Raw genomic sequence first — 26532 nt, 5'->3', positions numbered from 1 at the left:
TATGACAGCTACTGGAATGTTTCCTAGGAAAGGCATAGATGCACTTCACCAAGTAGTGTGCTTTAGGAGTTGTGGGCAGAGTTATTTTGGCTTTATCGTAACATGTTTGAATGCACTTAACAATCCATCTTGCTATACCCAATTTGGACATAAGCTTTCCTTTATGGGGTGTGATAAAAACAACACACAGTTGTTTGGATATGCTGAAAGTTTTAGTTCTATCAATGTAAAGCATAAGGGCCTTTCAGCATGTATGTGGAGAGCCATCTCCACAACTGAATATGGTTGAGGGGAAATAAACAGTCTCATTTTTACCTTCACAATTACCAACTTTAGGGAGGAATTTGGGGTTGACGCAGAGAACCACTGTCTGTGGAGCTGGAAGAAAGAAGATTCTTTCAAGGTTAAAGCCTGGAGCTCACCAACACGTCTAAGTGAAGTAACAGCAATTAAAATGCCACTTTCCAAGAGAGGTACTTAAGGGGGCATGATTGCAAGGACTCAAATGGAGGGTCCATAAGTCATGTAAGATCAATGGTAAAATAACATGAGGGTGAAGGTGAAACTCATGGTGGAATAACTCGTGAGCCCCTCCATGACTTATTTTGAATTAAAAAAATGTGTTATCTATTCTGCAGATAAACAGCGAGATGAAATCTAATGGATATGATCCCAAGTCTAGGATTTTGTAAATGTAGCAGGTAGCAGACAATGTCTTGTACATAAGTTGCAAATTTTGGGGATCCAGGTGCCTGATTTGTCTGTGGTTCTGAGTGAGAAGGTAAGACCTGCCGAGGAGTGTCTCGTGGGCATCCAGTTATGTTGTGAACCAGTACTGACGTGTTCAAGTGGGAGTCACTAGTATTAGTGTGGGAGATGTTTGCCTGAGCTTCCGAATCAGAAATAGAAGGAAAGTGAGGGGTTGGGGGAAAGAAGAATAGGCAAATAAACCTGACCAACTCATCCACAGCGCATTGGCCTTGGATAGTGAGTGTGGGAAGTTGGCTGCGAAGTTTGGGCATTTGGTATTGTCTGCAATTGAGAACAGGCTTATTTAAATTTAAGGGAACTCCCATCTGTGGAAGTATGGAAGGAGGACTTGGGGATGGAGTTCCAACTTGTGGACATGTTGCTGCATCCTGCTGAGGTCTGAAAAATCATTGTCTGTTCCCAGACTGTATTCCACGGACAGGTGAGCGCAGCGATGTAGAGCTCATCTCCAGTGGATCCATTGTGTGCCTCCGCCCTGTTCTTCCTCATCACTGGATAGGCCTAGGTCCTTCAGGGATGCCTGGGGTTTTTGGCTCTGCATTGCTGTGTGGTGTTCCTCTCTGCTTTCAAGGCTCCGAGTGTCTTGGGAACAAAAGCGGCAGACTTGCAGCCCTCATCCCTGCTGTCTCTCAGCAGACAGAGATTGCCGACTTTGTGCGGGTCACATGGCAAATTAATGGTAGCAGTTCAGGCAGAATTTAAAGGGAGTGTTTGCCATGACCCTAACCATGCTTTATTCTCCTGCCACGTGCGAATTCCGACAGGAATATGAAAAGCGGTTCTCCTCTGTTGCTCTTCTTTTCCCTCGTTCAGAGATTTTTTCATGAAATATACCTTGATTTGTTTTTTACATCATCCCAAAAATCTTCATAGCTCCTCGTCTTGCTTTCAGACCCAATGTCAAAAAATAATAATCTGAAGATGGCTACCATGCACAGGAACTTCCAGGGCACCAGACGTCACACAGGGGACATGCCAAGCACCATATGGTGGTTGACAACACCCAAAAAAAGACAATTCCGGACCCAACCACTAGATGGTGAAACAATGCCCAGCATGTGAATCCAGAAAAGGATTCATGCGGCAAAACTGTGGTTAGTTAAGACTATTCATCAGAAAGATCATTACCGCTGGTAAGTAGCTTGTTCTTTTGATGGTTATTTCTAATTGCATATCTGTAAGGAAATGCCTCCTTACCCCCTGACTTTTTGCCTTTGCTGATGCTATGTTTTGAATGGAAAGTGTGCTGAGGCCTGCTAACCAGGCCCCAGCATCAGTGTTCTTTCCCTAACCTGTACTTTTGTATCCACAATTGGCACACCCTGGCATCCAGATAAGTCCCTTGTAAATGGTACCCCTGGTACCAAGGCCCTGATGCCAGGGAAGGTCTCTAAGGGCTGCAGCATGTCTTATGCCACCCTGGAGACCCCTCACTCAGCACAGACACACTGCTTGCCAGCTTGTGTGTGCTGGTGAGAACAAAATGTGTAAGTCGACATGGCACTCCCCTCAGGGTGCCATGCCAGCCTCTCACTGCCTATGCAAGTATAGGCAAGTCACCCCTCTAGCAGGCCTTACAGCCCTAAGGCAGGGTGCACTATACCATAGGTGAGGGCACCAGGGCATGAGCACTGTGCCCCTACAGTGTCTAAGCAAAACCTTAGACATTGTAAGTGCAGGGTAGCCATAAGAGTATATGGTCTGGGAGTTTGTCAAACACGAACTCCACAGCACCATAATGGCTACACTGAAAACTGGGAAGTTTGGTATCAAACTTCTCAGCACAATAAATGCAAACTGATGCCAGTGTACATTTTATTGTGAAATACATCCCAGAGGGCACCTTAGAGGTGCCCCCTGAAACCTTAACCAACTATCTGTGTAGGCTGACTGGTTCCAGCAGCCTGCCACAACCGAGACATGTTGCTGGCCCCACGGGGAGAGTGCTTTTGTCACTCTGAGGCCAGTAACAAAGCCTGCACTGGGTGGAGATGCTAACACCTCCCCCAGGCAGGAGCTGTCACACCTGGCGGTGAGCCTCAAAGGCTCACCCCCTTTGTTCCAGCACCACAGGACACTCCAGCTAGTGGAGTTGCCCGCCCCCTCCGGCCACGGCCCCACTTTTGGCAGCAAGGCCGGAGGAAATAATGAGAATAACAAGGAGGAGTCACTGGCCAGTCAGGACAGCCCCTAAGGTGTCCTGAGCTGAAGTGACTAACTTTTAGAAATCCTCCATCTTGCAGATGGAGGATTCCCCCAATAGGGATAGGATTGTGAACCCCCTCCCCTTGGGAGGAGGCACAAAGAGGGTGTACCCACCCTCAGGGCTAGTAGCCATTGGCTACTAACCCCCCAGACCTAAACACGCCCTTAAATTTAGTATTTAAGGGCTCCCCTGAACCTAAGACTTTAGATTCCTGCAACTTACAAGAAGAAGAGGACTGCTGAGCTGAAAAACCCCTGCAGAAGAAGAAAAGAAGACACCAACTGCTTTGGCCCCAGACCTACCGGCCTGTCTCCTGCCTTACAAAGAAACCTGCTCCAGCGACGCTTTCCCAAGGACCAGCGACCCATGAATCCTCATTGGACTGCCCTGCTTCAAGAAAGACAAGAAACTCCCGAGGACAGCGGCACTGCTCCAAAAGAACTGCAACTTTGTTACAGAGGAGCAGATTTAAAGACCCCTGCAAATCCCCGCAAGAAGCGTGAGACTTGCAACACTGCACCCGGCGACCCCGACTCGACTGGTGGAGAACCAACACCTCAGGGAGGACCCTCCGGCGACTCCGAGACCGTGAGTAACCAAAGTTGTCCCCCCTGAACCCCCACAGCGACGCCTGCAGAGGGAATCCCGAGGCTCCCCCTGACCGCGACTGCCTGATCCTAAAGTCCCGACGGCTGGAAAAGACCCTGCACCCGCAGCCCCTGAAGGAACGGAACTTCAGTGCAGGAGTGACCCCCAGGAGGCCCTCTCCCTTGCCTAGGTGGTGGCTACCCCGAGGAGCCCCCCCCCCCCCCCTTGCCTGCCTGCACCGCTGAAGAGACCCCTTGGTCTCCCATTGAAATCTACAGAGAACCCGACGCTTGTTTGCACACTGCACCCGGCCGCCCCCGCGCTGCTGAGGGTGTACTTTCTGTGTGGACTTGTGTCCCCCCCGGTGCCCTACAAAACCCCCCTGGTCTGCCCTCCGAAGACGCGGCTACTTACCTGCTGGCAGACTGGAACCGGGGCTCCCCCTTCTCTCCATTGAAGCCTATGTGTTTTGGGCACCTCTTTGACCTCTGCACCTGACCGGCCCTGAGCTGCTGGTGTGGTAACTTTGGGGTTGCTCTGAACCCCCAACGGTGGGCTACCTTGGACCCAAAACTGAAACCTGTAGGTGATTTACTTACCTGCTAAAACTAACAATACTTTACCTCCCCCAGGAACTGTGAAAATTGCACTGTGTCCACTTTTAAAACAGCTATTTGTGTTTTATATGAAAAGTATATATGCTACTGTAATTATTCAAAGTTCCTAAAGTACTTACCTGCAATACCTTTCAAATGAGATATTACATGTAGAATTTGAACCTGTGGTTCTTAAAATAAACTAAGAAAATATATTTTTCTAACACAAAACCTATTGGCTGGATTTGTCTCGGAGTGTGTGTTCCTCATTTATTACCTGTGTGTATGTACAACAAATGCTTAACACTACTCCTTTGATAAGCCTACTGCTCGACCACACTACCACAAAATAGAGCATTAGTATTATCTCTTTTTACCACTATCTTACCTCTAAGGGGAACCCTTGGACTCTGTGCATGCTATTCCTTACTTTGAAAGAGCACCTACAGAGCCAACTTCCTACAATATCCCTCACCTTTAGAGAAGATTTCAAAGCAGTATCCTCCGAAGCATGCAAGACTGTGGAAGGCTTCCAAGGTCCTGCAGATTCCAACAGGCGAAATGGCCATCCTGTCAGATATGGCTTTAAAGGGAGTAGTGCTCAGTGAACATGTGCACTGATGCTATATCTCGCTGCCTGTCCAATACCACGGAACAAGCAACCCACAAGCTTGCGCACTGGTAGCAGCCTTGGTTTTGGTGAATCTGCCTTCAGTCCCTCCAGAAGCTGCGTCCTGGCCAATGCGTAGCCAATTTTAATACAGAGGAGAATTTACCATGAAGGAGTGCCTTTTTTTGCTGTTCTTTGCCCCAGAGAACTACCAAAAAATAAACGCTCACCCAATGGTCTTTGGTGTGACTAATGTACAAACATAAGGTTTGAGGCTCTTTTAGGATCTAGCCCAGTGGATCGTAACCTGTGGTCAGGGATCCTTCTGAGTCCACAAAGCATAACCAGTAGGTCCGAGACTGCTTCAAAAATAAAATATTAATAAAGTGCATCTAAAGAAGAAAAAGTAACATTTTAAATCTTTTTATAGATGTGAAGGAATATGAAACTGGAGGCTAAAAATTAAGTTGGTACCCTCAGATTGATTCATGAAAGCAGTGCAAATGCATTAATCAGAATACAGTCTGGTCGATGAGTGGTCTCAGTTGACCTTAAAAAAGCTCCAACCGCCCCATAATTTCTTTTTATTTTTTTTATTTTTGTGAATTAAATACAATATTTCATAATTTGTCTATTTGTTTTATTGAATGCTCGTTTCATATTTGTGTGTTTGGCTTGTGTTTCATATTGAAAATGCTTAAGCCAGGGTCCTCAGGTTCCAGTAATGATCTAGTGGGAGTCCACAGAAGTCAAAAGGTTAAGAACTATCAAGCAATGGAGTCTCTCCTCTTCTGAAGGATGAGATAGAGAAAAAAATGATAAGAGTGATGGTTTGCCCACAAGGAAAACGAGTCAACGTTTGGTAAAAAAATGCTGCTCGTCTTTACCACCACTTTATTCTGGAAAAAGGTCATTTACTGTGGTTGCAGAGAGAATGCTTGTAGTTCATTCACGTGGCAAGCCATAGTTACTGCAAATACAGTGTTCAGCTTCAGAACACATACTGGACAACTGTGCACTGGTTCAAATGGCATGTACATGAGGAAAGTTAGAATCAAATTAAGATCTCACTGTAATAGCACAAAGAGTTTGAGAGGAAACAAATATGTCAAACCTTTTAGAAACCTCATCACAAGTGATCTGAGCAAGGATGGTTGGTCCAGTATATGTATAAACTGTCAAAAGGGCAAACCTATCTCCTTTAACAGTGCCCAATAAAAGGCACTGCTGGGCCAGTGCCTAAATAAACAACATGACATCCAACAGTTTGGCATGTAAAAGGTCAATATTGTGGCTGCCACCAAAGTTACAAACGTGTCCCAACAACTGGCATAGCAAGACTTAAGTAGGATGGTGCTCTGCAGCCAAAATGACATCCACAACTTCATTAAGAAGATCAAATGCAGTCAATTGCTGCTGTTCATTCTTCATGCATGAAGTGTAGACTGTACGTTCAGGTGCACAAACATACCATGCTGCTGCAGCAACAGGTCCTCCTGAAGCAGTAGCCTGATCAAAGGACAGATGATCATGCCCAGGATTTTGAGATACCACACACTCCTCCTACAAGCCAGAGCCATTAGGATAACTTAGACCCAATTGTTTCTTTTCTTCAGAACTCAGGACAGAAGGCGCAGCAGTGTAAAAGCATGCAGGAGTCCATTGCTCCACTCCACTGGAATGCATCTCCAAGATACTTCCTTCTTGGAATGTTTGACATTGAGCACGCAACAGTGGCAAAAAGCTCTAGCAAGGTTTCTCCCCATTTCTAGGATATGTCCTGGGCCACCACAGGGTGTAACTGCCATTGAAGATCTGCAAGGCACAGTCAGCTGAGTTTGTCCCCCCAGGTGTTCAAAGACCCTGCCAGGGGGTTCATAACTAAAGAAATTACTGGACGCCCCAGACAGGTCCTGGGACCAGGTGCCGCCTGGCACAGAACCCCCACCCTGCCCTGCTTGTTGCAGCAGAACATGGCAGTGGTGAGGCCGTGAGAATTTGAACCAGACTCCCACTGCTGAACAGTAAGAAGGCTTTGAGTGCCTGTAGAACACCACAGGCTGATATGGAGATGAGGCTTTGCCAGAGGCTAGAGTCCTCTGTTCACCTCTCCCCAGTCACTGCCCAAACCAAACATTGACACATCTGTCATAACCATCAGCACTGGGTGAGACCGGATAGGGTTAAGGTGTCGGTAAAACTGCAGGCCCACCCCTGCAGATCTCTTGCAGCCTCATCCGAAAGGAATTTTTACTCTGAGACTTCATATTCCACTGTAGAACTCACACAGGCCACCTGACATAGCTGACAAGCAGGATGACAAGAAATCATGGCCCTAATGCCCTGGAACTGAGATGGAGGGAATGGAATGCTCCAAACTGCACAATTTTCAGGATGGCTCCAATGAAGATTAGCTTCTGCTTCAGAATATTGCCAGTGAACCTAAGTGATGTCAGGAGCTTAGCCATCATGTGGAGGTGGTCTACATATGCAACACAAAACGATGATGGATGGAGTACTGAAACTTTTCAAACGCTCACACCCAAGTCACAGATCTGGTTTTAATCCATCATTCTTTTGCTCACCATGCCAGCCCAGTTTGGACCCAGCCATATGCAAATCAGTCTTGACCCTGCTCCCAATGGAAACAGACCAGCCAAAACTGCCAGACCAGGTGCTCCCTGGACCAGACACAAACATCCTAGGACCGGTTTCAGGGTATCATCCTTCACCAGCCAGGCAAGCTTGAAACCAATGGCAGAGAGCAGGGGACCCACATCTGGGCATACCCTTCCCACCTGGGGGTACTTTAGCAACACAAAAGGATGACGGATGGAGTGCTGAAACTTTTCAAATACTCAACCCCAGTCACAGATCTGGGTTTAATCCATCTTTCTTTTGCTCACCATGCCACCCCAGTTTGGACCCAGCCATATGCAAATCAGTCCCCACTGGTATAGTCCATTCAGAACTGCCAGGGTAGGTCCTCCCTGTACACGAAACAAGCATCATGGGACTGGTTTCAGGATATCACCCTTCATCAGCCAGGTGGTCTACATATAAATCTCATTATGGCAATTTCACCTTCTACAGCAAGTCACTGGTCTGGAAAACTGACCTCTGAAGGAGCGCTGTAACCACCATCACTTCTGTTAACACTTGAGGAGCACTGATGAGGGTGACGAGCTTAGCAAAAAGAAAATGTTCCCAGCCAACCTGAACCACAGAGTCTAAAGGAATGTAGGACGGGTGTATCAAAGCAGTTGCCTGGATCATGAGCAGACAGAACCTGGGCGAGAGTGCACATCTTGAATTTGTCCGTCCACAAGTAGGAGTTTAGAGAGCAGAGATCTAAAGTGGAACAAGCCTTAGTCCTGCTTCCGCACAAGCAAACATCACAGGTGACATTCAGGTCAATTTTCTGGGGCCAGGAATCTATTGTTAAATCCTTTGGCCATAAACTCCTACACTTCCTCGTGCAAGATGGACAGGTGCTCCTCTGAAAGATGCTCTGATGTGGGCAGGAAGTGTGGAGGGTCTAAAAAGAATGGCAAAGCAGTCTTGCTGAACTATCTGCAGGATCCACCTATATTCTTTGCCACCATAGGAAGGGAAGTCTGACCCTGGGTCCCACAAGGTGGTTGTGTGCCTGCAAGGGCAAACTAAAACTGGAGCCATCAATGTAAAGCAAGATCAGGACCCTCTGACTTCTTTTGGTGTTTTGACACGTACAATTTTACTTTGCACTCTTGAAACGATTTCAGATTCATAAGGGTAGACTCCTTACAAGACGTGGAGACGTAGAGTGAACACAAATCGAGGCATACCACGTGGGGATCTTTCACAGTGCCTAAAAGACTTAAACCGTGCAGTTTTAGGAGAGGGCATAGTTCCCTTGTACACTGGACAGATATTGCAGAAAAACCTCAATTGATGAGGAAAAGGTTGGAAGCGAGCTCTGGATCCATATACGAAGGTGCAGAAAGAAAGGAATTGATGTTGGCGCAGAGGGGTGGAGCTTATATCTGGCTCAACCATCAACACAAAGCCACACAACAGTGCCACCTGCCGGCACACATCAATGCTGTTGAAATTTTCCACATCCAGTCTCATCAAAATTTAGCAGCTCATGCTATTTAAAGGTGACCATACCCAATCCACTTCGAAGTAAAAATCTATTCATGGACAAGGTTTGTTTTCTGCCTTAGAAATGTATCTAAATAAAAAGCCTTCAATTTCCAGGTAGTGCTCAACAAAGAAGGGTATGAAGCAGAAATGCAAAAGTGGTGAAATGATCCCTAAGAGATGATAGGACTTTAGTGTCTTCAATGTTTGAGAAGAGGTTTTAGGTGCGCCCATACCACTGGCCACATCTCCTTTTCAAAGGGGCAGTTGATAACTATCCCGTTAACAGGTCCCAACCCCCTACCTAGTACAGTTGAGATCCAACTTTTGCACTGAGAAAGGGTGGTAGATGGTAAATAAATATTAATATGAGGTTTGGAAAAGTGTGATGATCCTTTGAGAAAAAGGGACAGGAATCTTAGCCCAGGGTCCCATTAGCTCTCGATGCCAAGGTCAATTTTGATGCACAGTCTGAGATGGTTAAAAGGGCACATGCATACAGCATTAGAATCAGTCTGCAATTTTCCCTCTGCCAAGATCACATTTTAACAGATTATGAAAAGGAACCACCTTCCCCTCACAAAAAAACAAGCATTTGCAATGGAATGGGTCTCGCATTTGCTCGAATTAGAGCTAGGAGCATTGTAAACTCCTAACCAGACTTTTCTTGCCACAAATTGAAAATTAAAAGTAAAACTGTTGACATAAGCAAGCCGATTCAAAGCCCACGTCCGCAATGAGCATCAGCGTGAAGACACTCAGAAGGAAAACGATGGCCAAGGCGGTAACAAAAGCTTCCCACAGAGGGACAAACGCAAACCTTTTACCAATTTGAAGGCCGAGCTGCGAACGAATGGTAGTGATGGACGGGAGGTGGGCATGGTTAAAAGCCCAGATACATACCAAAATGTCGGAAAACCTAAAAACTAGGGTGAAAAAATTACAATGTCACTGAATAACATAGCCCAATAACTGGAGTGTGTGTAGAGTTTTTTTTTTTTTTATTATTATTTTATTTTTATTTTTTTTAACACCGGCGTCAGTCATTTTTGTTTTTTAATGGTGCAAAAAAACATTTGTTGTCCTGAGAGTGGAAGGAAGAACTGAAGGGCATAACAATGTCAAACGCTGGAGAAAAGTCAAGTTACATTTTTTTTTTTTTTTTTAAATTAAGGTTTCACTTCCCATTTATTAAAGATCTGCAATGTACGGATAATTTGGTCACAACCACAAATTAAGACACTTAATTCAAAAGGAGGGCAATATTTCCATAACATACATTGAGAACACGTTTTTTCTGAGATAAAATTTACTTAACATGTTGCACAGAATAGTTCAGTCAACAGTTACAATGGCTGCCAGATGCTGCAATGAATCAAATTTTAAGACTAGTTGGTTTAAATCATTTGATCAACAGACTCAAATATCCACTCTACTTATCTCCTATGATTATGATGTCTTGTCTCATTACAATAAATAGATTAAAAAAAAGTTATCTTTACATGCATAGGAATATACTTTTTAACCCTTGCAGGTGTTTTTCTTAATGACTTGTACAATCAGAGGACGTTTCCCAAATCACTTCAAGAAATGCTAAGAAAACATACTATATGAGCAAGAGATTACCCCCGGCCATGCTTTGCCTATAAGCCAAAGAAAAAGGGCTTGCAATGCTAAAAGTCACAAAAAAGCGGACTAATTTACGCTGGCATTCCATCCAATGTCATGAAACCAGTGAAAACCAGGTTACGCTATATTAACTTTTCTGGTACACCAACTCTAGATGACATTGTAACAATAAGAGTAATGATACAGATTAGTCCTAACAATGGCAAATTATGATGTTCTAGAAAACTAGTGTTCAAGATCAACTACAGCAACCTACATCAAGTAAGTGAAACAGCTGCGAAAGGGAGAGAACAATGACAAGGCTACAAATCTTGAGTATTTTTTTTTTTTTATTTTTTTTTTTTTTTAAGGACCTTGCATTTTAAATTAAATCAGACTGGTCACAACGATGTGTCTTCTTTGAAACCAAATCATGTCTGGGACAAAGGAAGTATTTCACAAGTACACATCTTATAGATTCTTCTGGACAAATGTGCTGCATGGCAGCAGTTGGCAGCTTTTTCTTAATGGAAGTTACTTTGGCACTTAACACAGGTAATGTCAAACATTGACTAACTACACACAGTTTAATGAAACATTCTGCTGTACCTTTATCAGACGCCCTAGAGGAAAACCCACTGGTTGTTGAGATGTTATCATCGTCATGCTGCGACGCAGAGTCTTTAATTTCCTTGACAAAGGAGAATGCTGAGCTACCAATGGGAAAGGCAGAAGAAGTGGAAGGCTGGCAGTGAAGTGCAGGGGAATCCAGCATGTTGAAATTTAGGTTTGAACGGTGAAGGGAAGGTCTTGTTAAAACATCCGTGAAGTTTAACGTTCTACTTGTGGATGGCTCTGAAACAAATAAAAGAAGCAGCTGAAAGTTGCCTGAATGCCAACATGAATCTTTGGCAAAGGGGCTACTGTTCAATCATATAAACAAATGTCAAACCTTTTAAGGCAGTGCATTCCCTACACAGGGAACTATTATCTCCATGTAAGGTGTGCGGGTAGGAGATGACAAACAGAACTACAATACACTCAACTACAATACAACTTACTGGTGCCAAACTATTTATACATTTGAGTGGCAGAGTTTTGGACAGGTGGCAACGTTTGCAATTCAAGGAGTTGGAAAGAGTACCTCCCGTCTAAACTTTTTATGTCAGAAAAATCTTCGGTTTAACAAATGTTTTAACATACTTCCCTTCAAAACCATTTGTTTCTTTTGTCATTTTATTCCAAGCCCGAAAACTTAAACTTCATAATGGTTAGAAAACCTTCATAACTGCCCCTCTATAAAAATCGAGCAGAAGCTCCCCTAATCCAAGAAAGAAAAACGTTCTTTTATATCGTTTGTCCACAAAGCTACCTTAGTTCATGTAATTTCATTTTAGACAGCCCACCACACACTGCAAGCTCTCCAATACCAAAATACCCAGGGTGGGCTTTCCAAGCGCTTAAAGCTAACAAATGAACCTCCTGGGTTTCCTTCTTATTCATTGGTTGTCCATATCGCAGCTTCTCCACGTTCTTTTTGTCACTCCACTGGCGCACAGCCTCTTTACTCTCTCCAATTGGCTGACTTCTAGCCTTCTAATGCTCATTTTAAGTAAACAGTTTTCTTTTTGCTTTATCATTTCGTAAGAGCGCATGTGTTCTCCAGCTCTCTGCCTTGTACGACTCCCCATCCACTGAATACTGCCTGTCCCCACAATTAGTGCTTGTCTGCCTTATGTTACTAGCTTGTGTTACTCCCCCTCTATCATAATCGAGTAATGTTTTGTCATTTGTACGCCTCTGCCTACCCTCACGTTTATTTTTTTAATTTTTATATGGTGAAACTCGACCCAAAAATAATATTGGAGTGCTTTACATAAGTAACAATTACACTTTGTTTTGGGGCACTAGGAGATTAAGCCATTTGCTCCTAATCATACGATGTTGAGCCTATTCTTGAACCTGGTTCCCCAGGACCGAAGTCGGCAGCTCTGGTCATTATGACAAATCCTCTCCCACACTGCTCTTCCTTGTGTGCTGCTTTTCCTGCTCCCTCACGCTACCACCTGTTGCTTCCCCATCTGCTCCTCCACTGACTCCCAATACCAGCATTTTTTTTTTTTTTTTTTTTAATATATACGCTTTTAAGTTATTTACTTTTTGATAGGTCCAGGCAGTAAATAACTACCAGTCACTCCACCCAAAAAAAAAGAAAAATAAATAAATACTTGTGTTGCTACTTTTTCATTTTTTTATATGCCATGTCAGACAGGTAAATTAAAACAATGGCACAAGTCATTTTGTTGGCGTATGCGTAATGACTTATGCACATGCAAACACCTACAAAATAGAGAGGCTGCTGCCAGTGTTAGACTTTTTTTGTTACTTCTTGGGATAATCTTGCACAGCATTTTATTGATGTCGTAAAGCATCACAAAAATTCACTTGCAAAGTCAATTAGTCAGACAAAGGCAAGACCTAATGGCTTTGACAATGCTTATTTGCGGATGACAGCACAAAAAGGTAATAGGAGTAATGCTTGAATTAATCTTATACACTGGCAATCACTATAGGTTGCACTGCAGTCCGCTTCCAGCTATTACAGAGTGACTAAATAAAGCAGTCCTTGCCACAACCCACAAAGGACGACGGTCCAGAGAGAACTGCTAGGCGAGGTGTCTACTGAATAAGAACCACAAGCAAACAGACCAGTTTCAGCATCTTTGACCTTAACAGAGAGGTGTGGTTCAAGGCCCATTGTACAGCTATCTCGGGAGGGAGACATCTCAACATGGGCTTCAAATCAACAGTTATTAGTTTGTAGGTCTATTGGAAATAAGGTGCCAGATCTACTCGACCCGGTCTGCTGAAAGCAGTTGTTAAATATATGTTATGGAACAGGTTTGTCAAGATTATTGCATTACCATAGTAACCACTGCACCCACTGTAGACATCTGTGTTTCAACCTACAGTAACGGGTCCAATTCAGCCTTTCATCCTTCTAAATGTTGACAAAATGAATGCCAACCGAGTAGTGGTAAAACATTAGATGTCGGCCAACAATGCCAAGAGACCACTACGAGATGAACGAACGAACATTCTGTAAATAAGCCTCATGTTTTACATTCAATTACACTTTGTCATGAAATGTGAGAGTACCAGGGCGAAATCAGATTGATTAGTGTGCATGGGACTTGACAGACTTTGCCACTGTTATTGGCATTTAGAATCTAAGGCTCATAAAGCACTGATTCTGACAGAACTATTATTTATACTGCAAACACATCACACAAAGAATAATCCGTAAAAATACTCACTACTGCTCTGAATGAAGACTAATTGGATCTTTTCAGGTCCTTCCATCCTTTGAGATTTTTGACATGAAATACATAGGAAGAATGACCCATAATTACATGGAGGTCATATCCTAATATTACAAAGTATATGGATGCCAACAGAGTTTGTACATGGAACCTAACTCACTTATGGGCATCCCTGTCCGAAAACTAATATTAAACTTCCTGGTGTTTACCACACATTTTTGTGGTTATTACGGATTATTTTGGAGGGAAAGAATGCTTCAACTCTCCCCTTTTTCGGTTTCCCGAAAGCTACTATTTTTAAAAAACGCTTAAAAAGGGGGCATAAAGCACCCCCATTACTGACAATTATTTACAATTACTAGGTCACTCATTTCCCCTTCATCCTATTGGTCAGCACCTTTTCTTTGTCCCAGGTTTCCTCCTGTGCTTCAGTCTAGGCCCCTGCCGTGGAGCATGGATCGCGTACTTCTTTCTGTGCCCAGTGTCCTTCCATTGGCCACTGATCATAGGCTCTTTCAGGTGCTCAATTTTATTTCTTTTTTTGCTTTTCACAATTCAGGCGCTCTCTTTAACCCACTCACCCCACAGCCTTTATTTCCCATCCTCCTCCATCTTGTTGCTTTTTATTTTTTTTGCAGGTCTACACGGCACAAACCTAACCCCTAAGTAGTGAATGCTTTACGTGAGCACCAGTTACATTACACAAGCACACATTTACTTCTGTTGTGTTACACAAGGGCACATTCATTTTTATCTTTTTTAGCCACACAGGTTAAGTGATTTGCCCAGAACTACAGGCTGTTGAGCTGACGACAATACTCAAACCTGTGCACAGCGCCACGGGCTGCTTTGCAACATGGCTGCACCATAGTGCTTTGTTTGTATTTACATCGAGTCATGTTGCCAAGCAGCTTGCGCTGCTGTGCAATAACTATTAAATCAAAATTAACAAAGCCAAACATCTCTGGCAGTTAAATGGCTTTGGTTAAATATTTATATATATTTTTTTCTAACTATGCTGCACATAATTTACAGTGAACAAAAAAAAGTGCTATGGTGTGGCCAACTTTGGCCGCGCCTTAGCACTTTTTTTCTAATTGCTTAAAGACATGTTGCACAGCAGCCCGCACTGCTGTGCAACATTTTTTTTTGGGGGGGGGGGGGAGATGGGATCCTTGACAATGCCCATAGGTCTCGCACAGACGAAGCTTATTGGCTAATGCTAGTTTGGTTTTGCTACCCTTAACCCATCCCTCAAGCCTATAAAGCCCTTATATCTCCATTCAGCCGTAAAATCTCCCTACATTTTTACCTCTACACTTCCTTATCCCTAAATGCACCTTAACTCGCTTTACCCTCCCCTGAACCCTAAAAAAATCAATACCACCCTTTACCTCTCTCTACCTTCCGCTAAAGCTAAAAATACCCATTACCTCTCTTTACCCTCCATACCCACCCCTGAAACCTAAAAACCACTAAGTACCCCTTAACCATCCTTACCACATCCATTCCGAAAAACAGACCCAGTAACAAAAATTACTTTAAGCATAAGGCACACACACAATATAACTGAATTAGATATTAATTTGGCACAGCAAGTGGCAAAGTTCTGTGTTGTAATGGATGTAAGGGAAAGGTTACATACCTTGTAGAAGGAAAAAAAGATCGCAGAATCAGTCTAACAAAAGAAATATTACATTGTAACCCAGTAGTTTGGAATTCCAGCCTCCCCTCAGGTACCACATCTGAGAATATAAGATTTTCCTGTCCTAAAGCAAATTATCATACTCGTAATACAGTTGTATAAAAAGCAGTATTTCATAGGAAACCTTGAATTACGGAAAATAAACATCTACATTTCATCTTCATAACAGTCCCAAATTACTCCACAGCTTTACTACTGCAATGTGCAGCTTTACTACCGTCCATGGTCTATGCATGAAAGAAAAAACTTCACTCACTGTTTAGTAAGCAATTAACTTTTGAAAAAATAACCCCTTTCATGCTAACAGACTCCAGACATGCAATCCAAAAATATGTCTAAGGGATATTATGTAATATGTTCCTAAATTGCCATCAGTAAGTTATGGACGGATAAATCACTAGTCTTGTGCATCAGACCTAAATATTGGTATTCCAGCAGCCCGAAGATCACAATGTCATTGCACAGTGCCTTCACAATGAGCAGTGACGATCAAAAGAATCACGATCAGAATGATCATGAATATGGTGCGGTGCTACGGTCATTTGATATTTAGTCAATAGTAATGAGTGAATATGCAACAATCACACGCACCATAAAATGTTTTATTGTGCCGTCTTAATTTCACTGCACGAGTGTATATTTGCTACAGCAACTGTAGTTATGGCAATGCCAGTTTTCATTAAAATAAAATTGACATGCCACGAACCTGCATGAACCTTTTCCAAAGATCTGGGTTCAGCATAGCAGTCTCATGCTGATCCTAGGGGACAAGTGGCATTTCCCATTTTAATTTCCAAAGGAGTCTTTGCTCTCCAAAAATACATTTAAAAAAAAAAAAAAAAAAAAAAAGGAAAGAAAAGGACAACCCCAAAGAATTATAACAAACTTGGTATGAAGGCAGCCAATTACACCCAAGACAGTTCCTTGGCCTGGTCAGGTGTAAATTTTTAGTACCTTTTGGAGTAGCTTAGAGGCTTACAAAGTTGGAGAAACCAGGAATCTTAAGACGGTGGAGCGCGTATGAACCATTTGAAGACTAAAATATATTTTAAAAAATAAATTTTATTTGGCGAAGGTGCTTTCCCTCCCATTGTCAGTTTTTGGTACAAGGACCCAAAAATGGGCCTGCACCTTTGATAATAAGCACTGGCAAAGCCAATAGGTGTCTATGGCTTTGCAATTATGTTTTTTGCCGATGTTGAGCAACAGAGGATCTGGGTGGAGGGAAGGAGACCTTCAAGGTTTAGAAAAACAAATAGTTTAGAACAACAAATAGTTTAGAACCCTGATCATGAAAAAGCAGGAAAGTAAAAGACAAGATGGAAAAGTGAGATGGAAGCATGTAAGTGTGAGAAACAATATATGCTGTGACATGGTGGCAACAAGGAAAGCACAGGGAGAAAACCAGTAGGGAAGCAGTACATAAGGAACAAGAACATACATACACTATAATGGAGTACGGAATAAAAAAAAAAGGTACCTGAATGGAAATAGTGGAAGGATACAAGTCATCCAATGAAAATCAATGATAAGGAAACAATGCTTTGGGGTAGGGGATGGGAGGATTGAAGCAGAGCGGAAGGAACTTATTAATTAAGAAGCAAACGCGATTCACAAGAAAGCCAAGGGTAATTAATGGATTGACACAAAGCCATCTGTAAGTATTGGTATCAACAACAGGTCTTCCACCACAGACTGCTCAATACTGTCTAATCAAGAACCACAAAAATGTCAGTTGACATTAGAGGCTCTGGTGTTGGTTAGCATATGAACGGAGCCCTAAGATGGCAGGCGGACTCTGTATTGATTTAGTCTTCTCTCTCTCCTACCCACCCCCACCAAAAGGGGGGCACATCAACTATAAGGCAAATAAAAAATAAATTAATTTCATGACAGTTCTCAGAAGCTTGCTGATCCCAGACTTATGGATCCGTAACGGGCCTCTTTCCTCCTCCACAAAACTATAGATTTGCAGGTCCTAGTTGGGGGCCCTACAGGACTAATGAACAAACATTAAGTACACAAACCCTCAGGAAGGCCAACAACAGCTCACGAGCGTCAGTTGCAACACCAAATACGGATGTTCAGCTAGGACAAGCAGAAATTTCTCACCCATGGAGGGCGGGGCGGTGCAGTCAACCCCAACTGAGTACAGAAAACAACGTGGTGCAAATAGAAGTAAAATATAGTATTTGCACAAATTGAACCAAATTATCAAGGAGAATCAGTGAAGTGTATTTATCACTTCAATTCTGTACCACTAACATAGGACACCTAGGGTAAGGAAAGGACTAAATAAGGACCTGTAAAGTATCTTTAACCAGGCTTTGCAAATGATGATTTGTGAACATTGTCCCTTAACAACAAGACTATTGTTAAATGTCTCTGCATTATTTACTCACTCTAGGGTTCAGGTTAGTTTATTCTGGCCAAGTTAGCACTTTACTTCACTTACCAGTCAAAGCAGGCGTGTGATGTATGAGCGTGTGTAATCAGTGTTCTAGGAAGACCAACCGCTAAACTGCCTCAGACAAAGATTACTGTATTTTACATTTATGCTCAATAAATTCAGAGTTTTTTTTGGACTTGCTTTACTGGAACTGGCCATGGAAAGCCAGCAATGCGTTATTTAGTTATGGGGTTGAGAGAAAAAAAAGGGCAAAGATTTAGCAATTTGTAGCGCTTCTGAGGTCACCTCGGAATTCAGCAAATCAGCACAAGAGTAATTTATACAGTTCCAAATCACCACTGATTAAGTCGACTTTATTTTGATCGTAAGTCAGAGAAATGCCTAAAATGACTTAATTTAAATCACCTGGATAAACAGGTATTCTCGGCTACGGAAAAGTGTTTGTAGCATGCTCCCCGCTGACTTTGCTCTAACTGTTTCTTACCATGAGGTGGTCAGCTGTGTACTTATGCAAGTTTAAAAAATATTGGTTAGTACCCTTATAGTAGAGCTGCCTATCTTCTGAGTATTTATAGGTGTCTTTTATGCAGGGGCATAGCCTGGGTGTTAAACCCAGCTTCAGTTGGATATGTTGAGATGTCTGATTTCACCAGGAGGTTTTACCTACACAGACAAAAACATGCAAACACGTCTCCTCTGTTTTTAAAGTCCATAAAATTGGTTATTTTACAAAATATTGTGTTTTCTTTTTAGTACCCCTAACAAATACGCATTGCTGTCCATTTCCACTGCCCTTCAGGCTCCTTTCATACACCGTTCCTGCCTTATAAAGTATTTAAATATTATATGGCAACCTGATTGTCAGACTATCTTAAGCGCACCACCCCAAAATCTACTGACCAAGCTATGCCCCTGCTTTTATGATGTGGATTGCTTCCCTTTGGATGCATGAGAGAAAATTATATATATATATATATATATATATATATATATATATATATATATATATATATATATATATATATATATATATATATAGAGAGAGAGAGAGAGAGAGAGAGAGCGCGCGAGCTTGGTTTCCTGCTTGTCTAAAGAACATGTTTATGAATAGTACATCTAATGTCTTAATGTCCCCAGTTCTCAATTTTAGCCGCCAATAATATAAATAATTACAAAACTAATGAAATCCGACATTAAGTGCAGTATAAGTGATACAATATTTACAAGCTTCCAGTTTCCTGGTCTTGTAAATGGTAGCCCAATTATGCAGATTGTTTTATGACATTCTGGGCCATACCTATGTCTGCAGAATATATAAAGAACTTGACGAGAGCCCAACTGCCTGAGAAATCGTCTACTGTTGAGCATTAAGTACGTCGACTCGGAGAGAGGCTTCTTGATTGAAGGGGCAAGAGAGATTACATCAAGTAGATGCCGTAGGACATAGGCGTGTGGTGGAGTGGCATTAGTGCACTGGACGTGAAACATACACAAAAATTACTCAAACAGCTGAACATCGACATAAGCCTACCAAATTAGAAAACAGCTACCAAACGGACAACTGATTATTTCACATATTTCTGCCATCTACAATAAAAGATTAGCTAACAACGGTGTGCATTTGTGTGCCTTCTGCTAAAATCATTCAGCTAGCAACCTTACGGTGGAAAGTAAAAACAAAGGCCCCTAAACATAGGGTATTTCTAGTTTTGTGTTTTATTGCATTGAGCAGCGCCCTGGAGGAAGCACTTAAGTCAATACAAAGTTATTACTTTTTAAACTTTTCTTTAAAAATTTGGGGCATTTCAAAATTTTCCTAAAATATTCCTGAAGTGTAGTTATATTAGTAAGCAAGTGTCCGGGACTCCTTTTGGAAAGTTACACTATAACCAAATATTGAATGTGTTATGATAGTAAACTAAAAGACAAGAAACACAAACTTTGTAACAGGAGACACTGCTTCGTTTAAAACTGTAATCCGAACCAGTAAAGGGTCCAAATTTCAGTTAGTGGATACAAAGCGACAGAGATAAAATGAAAGGCATGGAACTCAGAAAACAGTCACAGAGGAGCAAAGACCTGCCCCTTAAAATCACGATATGTTACCATCTACGGGAGTTAATCTGAATTGTTTCTTTATATTAAACTTTCCAATTTGATAAAAGGACCGTGGCTGCACAGTTTGGTATTAGGTCTGCTTTGAGAGACAGCTATGGCCAGACATGATGATCAACCTAAACAAGCATTGACAAAGCCAATAAGTTTCACCTATGCGAAATCTAGTGCCTTTGTCAATGTTTTCTGTACACGTTGCAGATAACTAAAATAAAGACGTGAATTACCTGAAAGAGCTGCCGACGTGGGGAACCAGGTTCGAGTTTCAGCTTTGGCTCAATATCCTGTGATACTGGCCAAATCATGTAATCTCCTAGTGCCATAAAAAAAAGTGTCTGTGCAATATAACTGGTGCTCTTATAAATCACTGAAATACTTTAAAGTACTTTTAACGGCTTCATGCTGCCAAACTCCTCACATAGAGGGCCATCGTAGCCGGAAACTAGCTGTACCTTAACACCTTGATGCCAATGGAATTAAGGGAATTAAAGACACTCAGCTTATTGTATTTCACAAGAGCTAAAGCAACTTATTTTGAGGTAGGGTTTTGCCTTGTCCCACTCTTGTAGGTAAGAGATGCATGGACTGTGGGATTTCAGAGGTGTCTGTCTATGTGAATAATAATTACACTAATGTTATTTAGATATCTTACTAAATTATTTTTATTATTTCTTTTGGAGCGCTACTGTAAGATGTCAGAACACTGGTCAATATCTGTGACTACATAGTCAGTGAATATTACACGTATTCAAGTATTATACAGTAATTATTGCATAAGGCAATGAGGGTTACACTGTGCAGGAGCCTCGTCTCACTCGTGGGTATTACATGTTAAGAGGACTTGGTCTGAATAAACAGTCAGGGTTTAAGATGTAGGAAGGGTCTACAGAACGCGGTGGCTGATTGTGTATACAAATAAGTCTTTATTACTACGGAAGGAACCCTTTTTAGAAACCTTAGACTAATGAAAAACTGAAAAAAGCAATATGATTCTAAATGTGTGCCTTGCAGTTTGCATGCAGCGCCTTGACGCCAGTTCATAATTTCCTGTGTCATTCTTCAAGGATTGTACCTTATAACCTGCAGGTAACACAAGGCTATCTGCAACAAAAGCAGTACGACGCAGAGCCATTGTGATAAAATACAAATCAGTGTCATGCATGTTACATTTTGTGCTTTGCAGCAGGTGCATAATCCTCTCCGCTGTTTTATGATAAGTCAAATATATGACTAAACCACACACAGCTCTACCTCAGAAAAGCATTTACCATCAGAGTTAGCTTACCTTTATGTTACTGTGGAAATTGCTAAGTACACAAAGATATCTGCAGTAGGTGCTGTTGGAAATGGGGTCTCTAGTTGGTTCCCACCCTGTCCAATTAGGGACCCTCGCTCTAATCAGAATATGAAAGATACCTGCTCAGATAACCCCTGCTCACCCCCTTCGTAGCTCGGCACAACCAGTCAGGCTTACCTCAGAAGCAATGTGTAAAGCATTTGCACATAACACACTAACAGTGAAAACACTGTAAAAGGATACCACGCCAGTTTTAGAAAGTTAGCCAATATTTATCTATATAAAACAAAACCAAATACAATATAAATTCAACATACAGTAACAAAAATAAGAATTCTGCAAGATTTACTCAAATACAGTTCCTTGATGCTATCGCTCCACCTGGGGCTATCACGGCATCATGATCAACACCATTAACAGTTCAGGCCGGCCACAGCGTCGCAGGCCAGCTATGGTGTCAGGAAGACCTGCAAACAGTACCCTTGGATTTGCAAGGCGATGTGATCCTCGTGGTGAGCTCCGTAGAGCGGCATCAGTGCTGGAGTTGTCGGACCCTTGAAGTCACACGTGTTGCAGATCGAACTCAGGCTGATGAAGTCAGGAGTGCTGGTGTGGATGGTGTCAGGGCTGTGGTGTGAAGCGGGACAATGCGGCATGTGGTGCCAACAGGTTACGGTGCAGGCAGCGGCTTGGTGAGGGCATCCAGCGGCATTGGGGAGACCAGGGCTGCAGTGTGAAGCGGGGCAGAGCGACGTGAGGTGTCACCAGGTCACAGTGCAGGAACGTGGTCGTTGCTGAAGCACTGTTGTCGGTAGGCCCAAGCCGGCAGTGTGGAACGGTGCTTTCGTGACCCTCACAAAAGGTGTCCCCAGGCCCCGGTGCAGGCAGGGAAGCCTGGTGACAACACTGGAATGGAGTGGTGCTGGCTTCTGTGGAACGGGGCTGCGGTGCGGGACAGGATGGTGCTTTGTGTACCTTATGAGCAGTGTCCACAGTCTACGGTGCAGGCAGTGGCCTGGTGTCTGCAGGAGCATTGTAGTCAGAGATGCCCAGGGTGAGGTGCGAGCAAGGTGATGCCAGAGTGCGGGGCCCACAGGTCGCAGTGGGAGCAGCAGTTCAGTGAAGTCGCTCGATCACAGCGCCGGCGAGATGAGGATCGTGGTGCGAAGCAGGCAATGCAGCTCCGTATGGCGTCAGCAGGTCACAGTGCAGGCCAGCAGGGTCATTAGCAGCGTCGCACTGGATTCTCCTCTTGAATAGCACAGAACACAGTTCCCAGTGCTGGAGGTCGAGGAAACTGAAGTTTGTGGTGTCCCTAAGACTAACAGGAGGCAAGCTCTATTCCAAGCCCTTGGAGAACTTTAAGTAGGACACACAACAAAGTTCACCCTTTGCACTCTTTTCAGGCAAAAGCAGCAACTGCAGGCCAGTCCAGCAAAGCAACACAGCAAAGGGAGAGTACTCCTCCTACTGGCTCTTTTCCTGCACAGAGGTTCCTCTTGATTCCAGAAAGATTCTAAAAGTCTGGGGTTTTGGGTCCAATACATATACCCCTATCTGCCTTTGAAGTTGGCGAACTTCAAAGCAAAGTCTCAAGTGATTGTAAGATCCTTCCTTAGCCAGGCCAGGCCCCAGACCCACACCAGGGTGTTGGAGACTGCATTGTGAGAGCAGGCACAGTCCTTTCAGGTGTAAGCGACCAGTCCTCCTTCCACTCTTGCTCGGATGGCTCAGCATATGCAGGCTACATCCCAGCTCCCTTGGAGTCACTGTCTACAGGAAAGGTGTAAACAGCCAAACTGTCAAACTGACCTAGAAAATCCACAAAGAGTCAATCACAGAATGGTTTAAGCAAGAAAATGTCTCCTTTCTAAAAGTAGCATTTTTCAAACTCACAATCCAAAAACCAACTTCACAAAAAGATGTATTTTTAAATTGTGAGTTCAGAGACCCTAAATTCCACATTTCTATCTGATCTTTTCACTATTACAAGGCCTATTTCTCACATAGGTTAACATAGGGACTGTCTTTAAATATCTGTGCAATTTTCAATTGGGAGAAGATAGAGAGATTGAGTTTGGGGCTCTGAACTCACAATTTAAAAATACATATTTTGGAAAACTTAGTTTTTAGACTGTCAGTTTGAAAATGCCACTTTTAGAAAGTGGACATTGTCTTGCATAACCATTCTGTGCATCTGCCTGCCTGTGGAATCAACATCTGGGTCAGAATGACAGTTGGGCTGTTTATGAATTTCCTATAGACAGTAACACAAAGGGAGCTGAGGCATGTCCTGCATATCCTGATGAGTCTTCCTGGGCTAGAGGAGGAGGAAGGAGCGGACACCTGCACCTGAAAGGGCTGTGCTTGTCCTCATACAATGCAGTATCCAACCCCCTGGAGTGTGTCTGGAGCCAGGCTTGGGCAAGGTATGATCTTGTGAACAATGGAGACTTTCCTTTGAAGTTTGCCTACTTCAAAGGCAGAAATGAGTATAAGACGTGGACCGAAAACCCCAGATTTTCAGAACACTTCTGGATCTGCCAAGAAGAGCTGTGGAGGAGGAGTACTGCCACTTACACTTGTGCGCTTTTCTGGATTGGCCCGAAGTTGCTGCTTCTGCCTTACAAAGGGCAAAGACTGGACATTGCTCTGTAACCAGCTTGTGAAGATTCTCCATGGGCTTGGACTTGGACTGAGCTTGCCTCCTGCTAAGTAGTCTCAGGGACATCAAAGACTTCATCTGCCAGCACATGGGCTCTCTTGCTGAGACCCCCGGACTTGCCAAGCGGTACCACATCTAGTCCCTGGGCCACTGGAAGGAGAAGCTGGCAGATCCAGGGAGAAAATCCACACCGGAGCTGAGCGTCAGGAAAAAAAATAATTAATACATTCAACAGCATCTGCGGCTGACAAATAGACGCAGCGCCTGTGAAACTAACGCATCACCAGCTTAGAGTGGATTCATCGCTGCCGTGCATCCGGATTTCCCATGTGTGGTCCCTGGGCATCAAAATCTTCAACATCACCGCACAGACCGGAAGTTGCTGGTCCGAAAACTGACGCATCACTTGCCCGGCAGAGAAAGAATCAGCGCACAGCCTCACTTGAGTGTAACAAATCGCCACATAAATTGTTTTTCCAACGCAGGCTCATCCTTGAGGCTTAATTTTTTTTAGCATACCAGGTACTTTGTACATTGTTTGTGTATGTTGGATATTTGTTGTTTTAGTCTTGTTTGATTTAGATAAATATTGGCTATTTTTCTAAACTGGTGTGGAGTTCTTTTTGAGGTGTTTTCATTGTGTCACTGTGTGTGTTGGTACAAATACCTTACACACTGCCTCTGAGAAGCCTAACTGCTTGTACCAAGCTACCAAGGGGGTGGGGGCAGGGGTTATCGGAGCCCTATATCTCCTTAACATGACTAGAGTGATGGTCCCTTCTTGGACAGGGTGTGAACTGACTGCCAACTAGAGACCGAATTCCTAATAATGGCACTCAATGATTGACAGCCAGTCTTGTGCTTGACCCGCAGAATGGCATTAGTAGACCACTGCAGAGACCTAGCTACCCTGTCAACATTATCTTGCCAAGTAGTCCATGATCCTTGGTGGTTTCATCAAGGGTGGGGTTATCTCGATTGAAATAATTTTGGTCTTTGGCATGTGGATACGGTGATCATTGGAGAGGCAGTAACTTTCAAATCTGTCTAGCCTCCTGTGCAATTTGCTTTGAGTACAAGACAATATACAAAGCACCATCTGCAAACAGGAAAATTACTACCTTTTTGTTGCACAGCTTCGGTACGTCCATCAGCCCTTTGCAGATAAATTCTTCGGAGTCAGTCAATAAGAGGGAAAACAGTAACGGAGCAAGAATGCCATTCCTGCAGTAGCACTGAGCCACTTTTACAAGCAATTTTGACAGCTTGTAAAAGGGGCTTTTCAAATCCCAGCTCGTTGAGCAATTCCCACCGTTTTGTTCCATTTACCAGGATGTATATAAAAGGACTGGTATAGCATGGACTTTTGTGTACTTGACTCATACCATGCATAGATTTACAGCTTGGTCAGTGGTATTGATACCCTTACAAAACCCCGCCTGTGCATCTATCAAGACCATGCTTTTATATGGCCAGACCTGCAACCTATTTAGGAGAATACGGGCGAAAATGTTCCTGGTGCTGTTCACCAGTGATATCAGCCTGTAGTTGCTGGGTAGCAGCTTGCTTCTTTTGTGGAATAGCACTTTGATGGAGGATCACCAGGAGCAAGGAAATCCTGTTTTTCCCAGTACAGAGTTGTAAGGAAATGCCTCCTTGGCATGGTTGCCCCCTGACTTTTTGCCTTTGCTGATGCTATGTTTACAATTGAAAGTGTGCTGAGGCCTGCTAACCAGGCCCCAGCACCAGTGTTCTTTCCCTAACCTGTACTTTTGTATCCACAATTGGCAGACCCTGGCATCCAGATAAGTCCCTTGTAACTGGTACTTCTAGTACCAAGGGCCCTGATGCCAAGGAAGGTCTCCAAGGGCTGCAGCATGTCTTATGCCACCCTGGAGACCTCTCACTCAGCACAGACACACTGCTTGCCAGCTTGTGTGTGCTAGTGAGGACAAAACGAGTAAGTCGACATGGCACTCCCCTCAGGGTGCCATGCCAGCCTCTCACTGCCTATGCAGTATAGGTAAGACACCCCTCTAGCAGGCCTTACAGCCCTAAGGCAGGGTGCACTATACCATAGGTGAGGGTACCAGTGCATGAGCATGGTACCCCTACAGTGTCTAAACAAAACCTTAGACATTGTAAGTGCAGGGTAGCCATAAGAGTATATGGTCTGGGAGTCTGTCAAACACGAACTCCACAGCACCATAATGGCTACACTGAAAACTGGGAAGTTTGGTATCAAACTTCTCAGCACAATAAATGCACACTGATGCCAGTGTACATTTTATTGTAAAATACACCACAGAGGGCACCTTAGAGGTGCCCCCTGAAACTTAACCGACTATCTGTGTAGGCTGACTAGTTCCAGCAGCCTGCCACACTAGAGACATGTTGCTGGCCCCATGGGGAGAGTGCCTTTGTCACTCTGAGGCCAGTAACAAAGCCTGCACTGGGTGGAGATGCTAACACCTCCCCCAGGCAGGAGCTGTAACACCTGGCGGTGAGCCTCA

The 26532-nt window shown here is 43.5% G+C and overlaps 1 protein-coding gene across 6 annotated transcripts in view; it reads right to left on the bottom strand.

Moving 5' to 3' along the window:
* NUP153 (nucleoporin 153) overlaps positions 1 to 26532 on the bottom strand; it is a 630217-nt gene that overhangs the window by 500974 nt on the left and 102711 nt on the right. For 5 of the 6 annotated variants that reach the window (XM_069218389.1, XM_069218381.1, XM_069218361.1 and 2 more), the window contains exon 3: positions 11114 to 11359. The exons of the other annotated variant lie outside the window; for it this stretch is intronic. In XM_069218389.1, the coding sequence (XP_069074490.1) occupies positions 11114 to 11359 (246 nt within the window). The remainder of the gene's footprint in view (positions 1 to 11113; positions 11360 to 26532) is intronic. 6 annotated transcript variants of the gene reach the window in all.

This window comes from Pleurodeles waltl, chromosome 2_1 (assembly GCF_031143425.1).
Source record: "Pleurodeles waltl isolate 20211129_DDA chromosome 2_1, aPleWal1.hap1.20221129, whole genome shotgun sequence".
NCBI lineage: Eukaryota > Metazoa > Chordata > Amphibia > Caudata > Salamandridae > Pleurodeles > Pleurodeles waltl.
The sequence above is the reverse complement of the archived record's forward strand: the minus strand, read 5'-3'. Positions and strand labels throughout refer to the sequence as shown.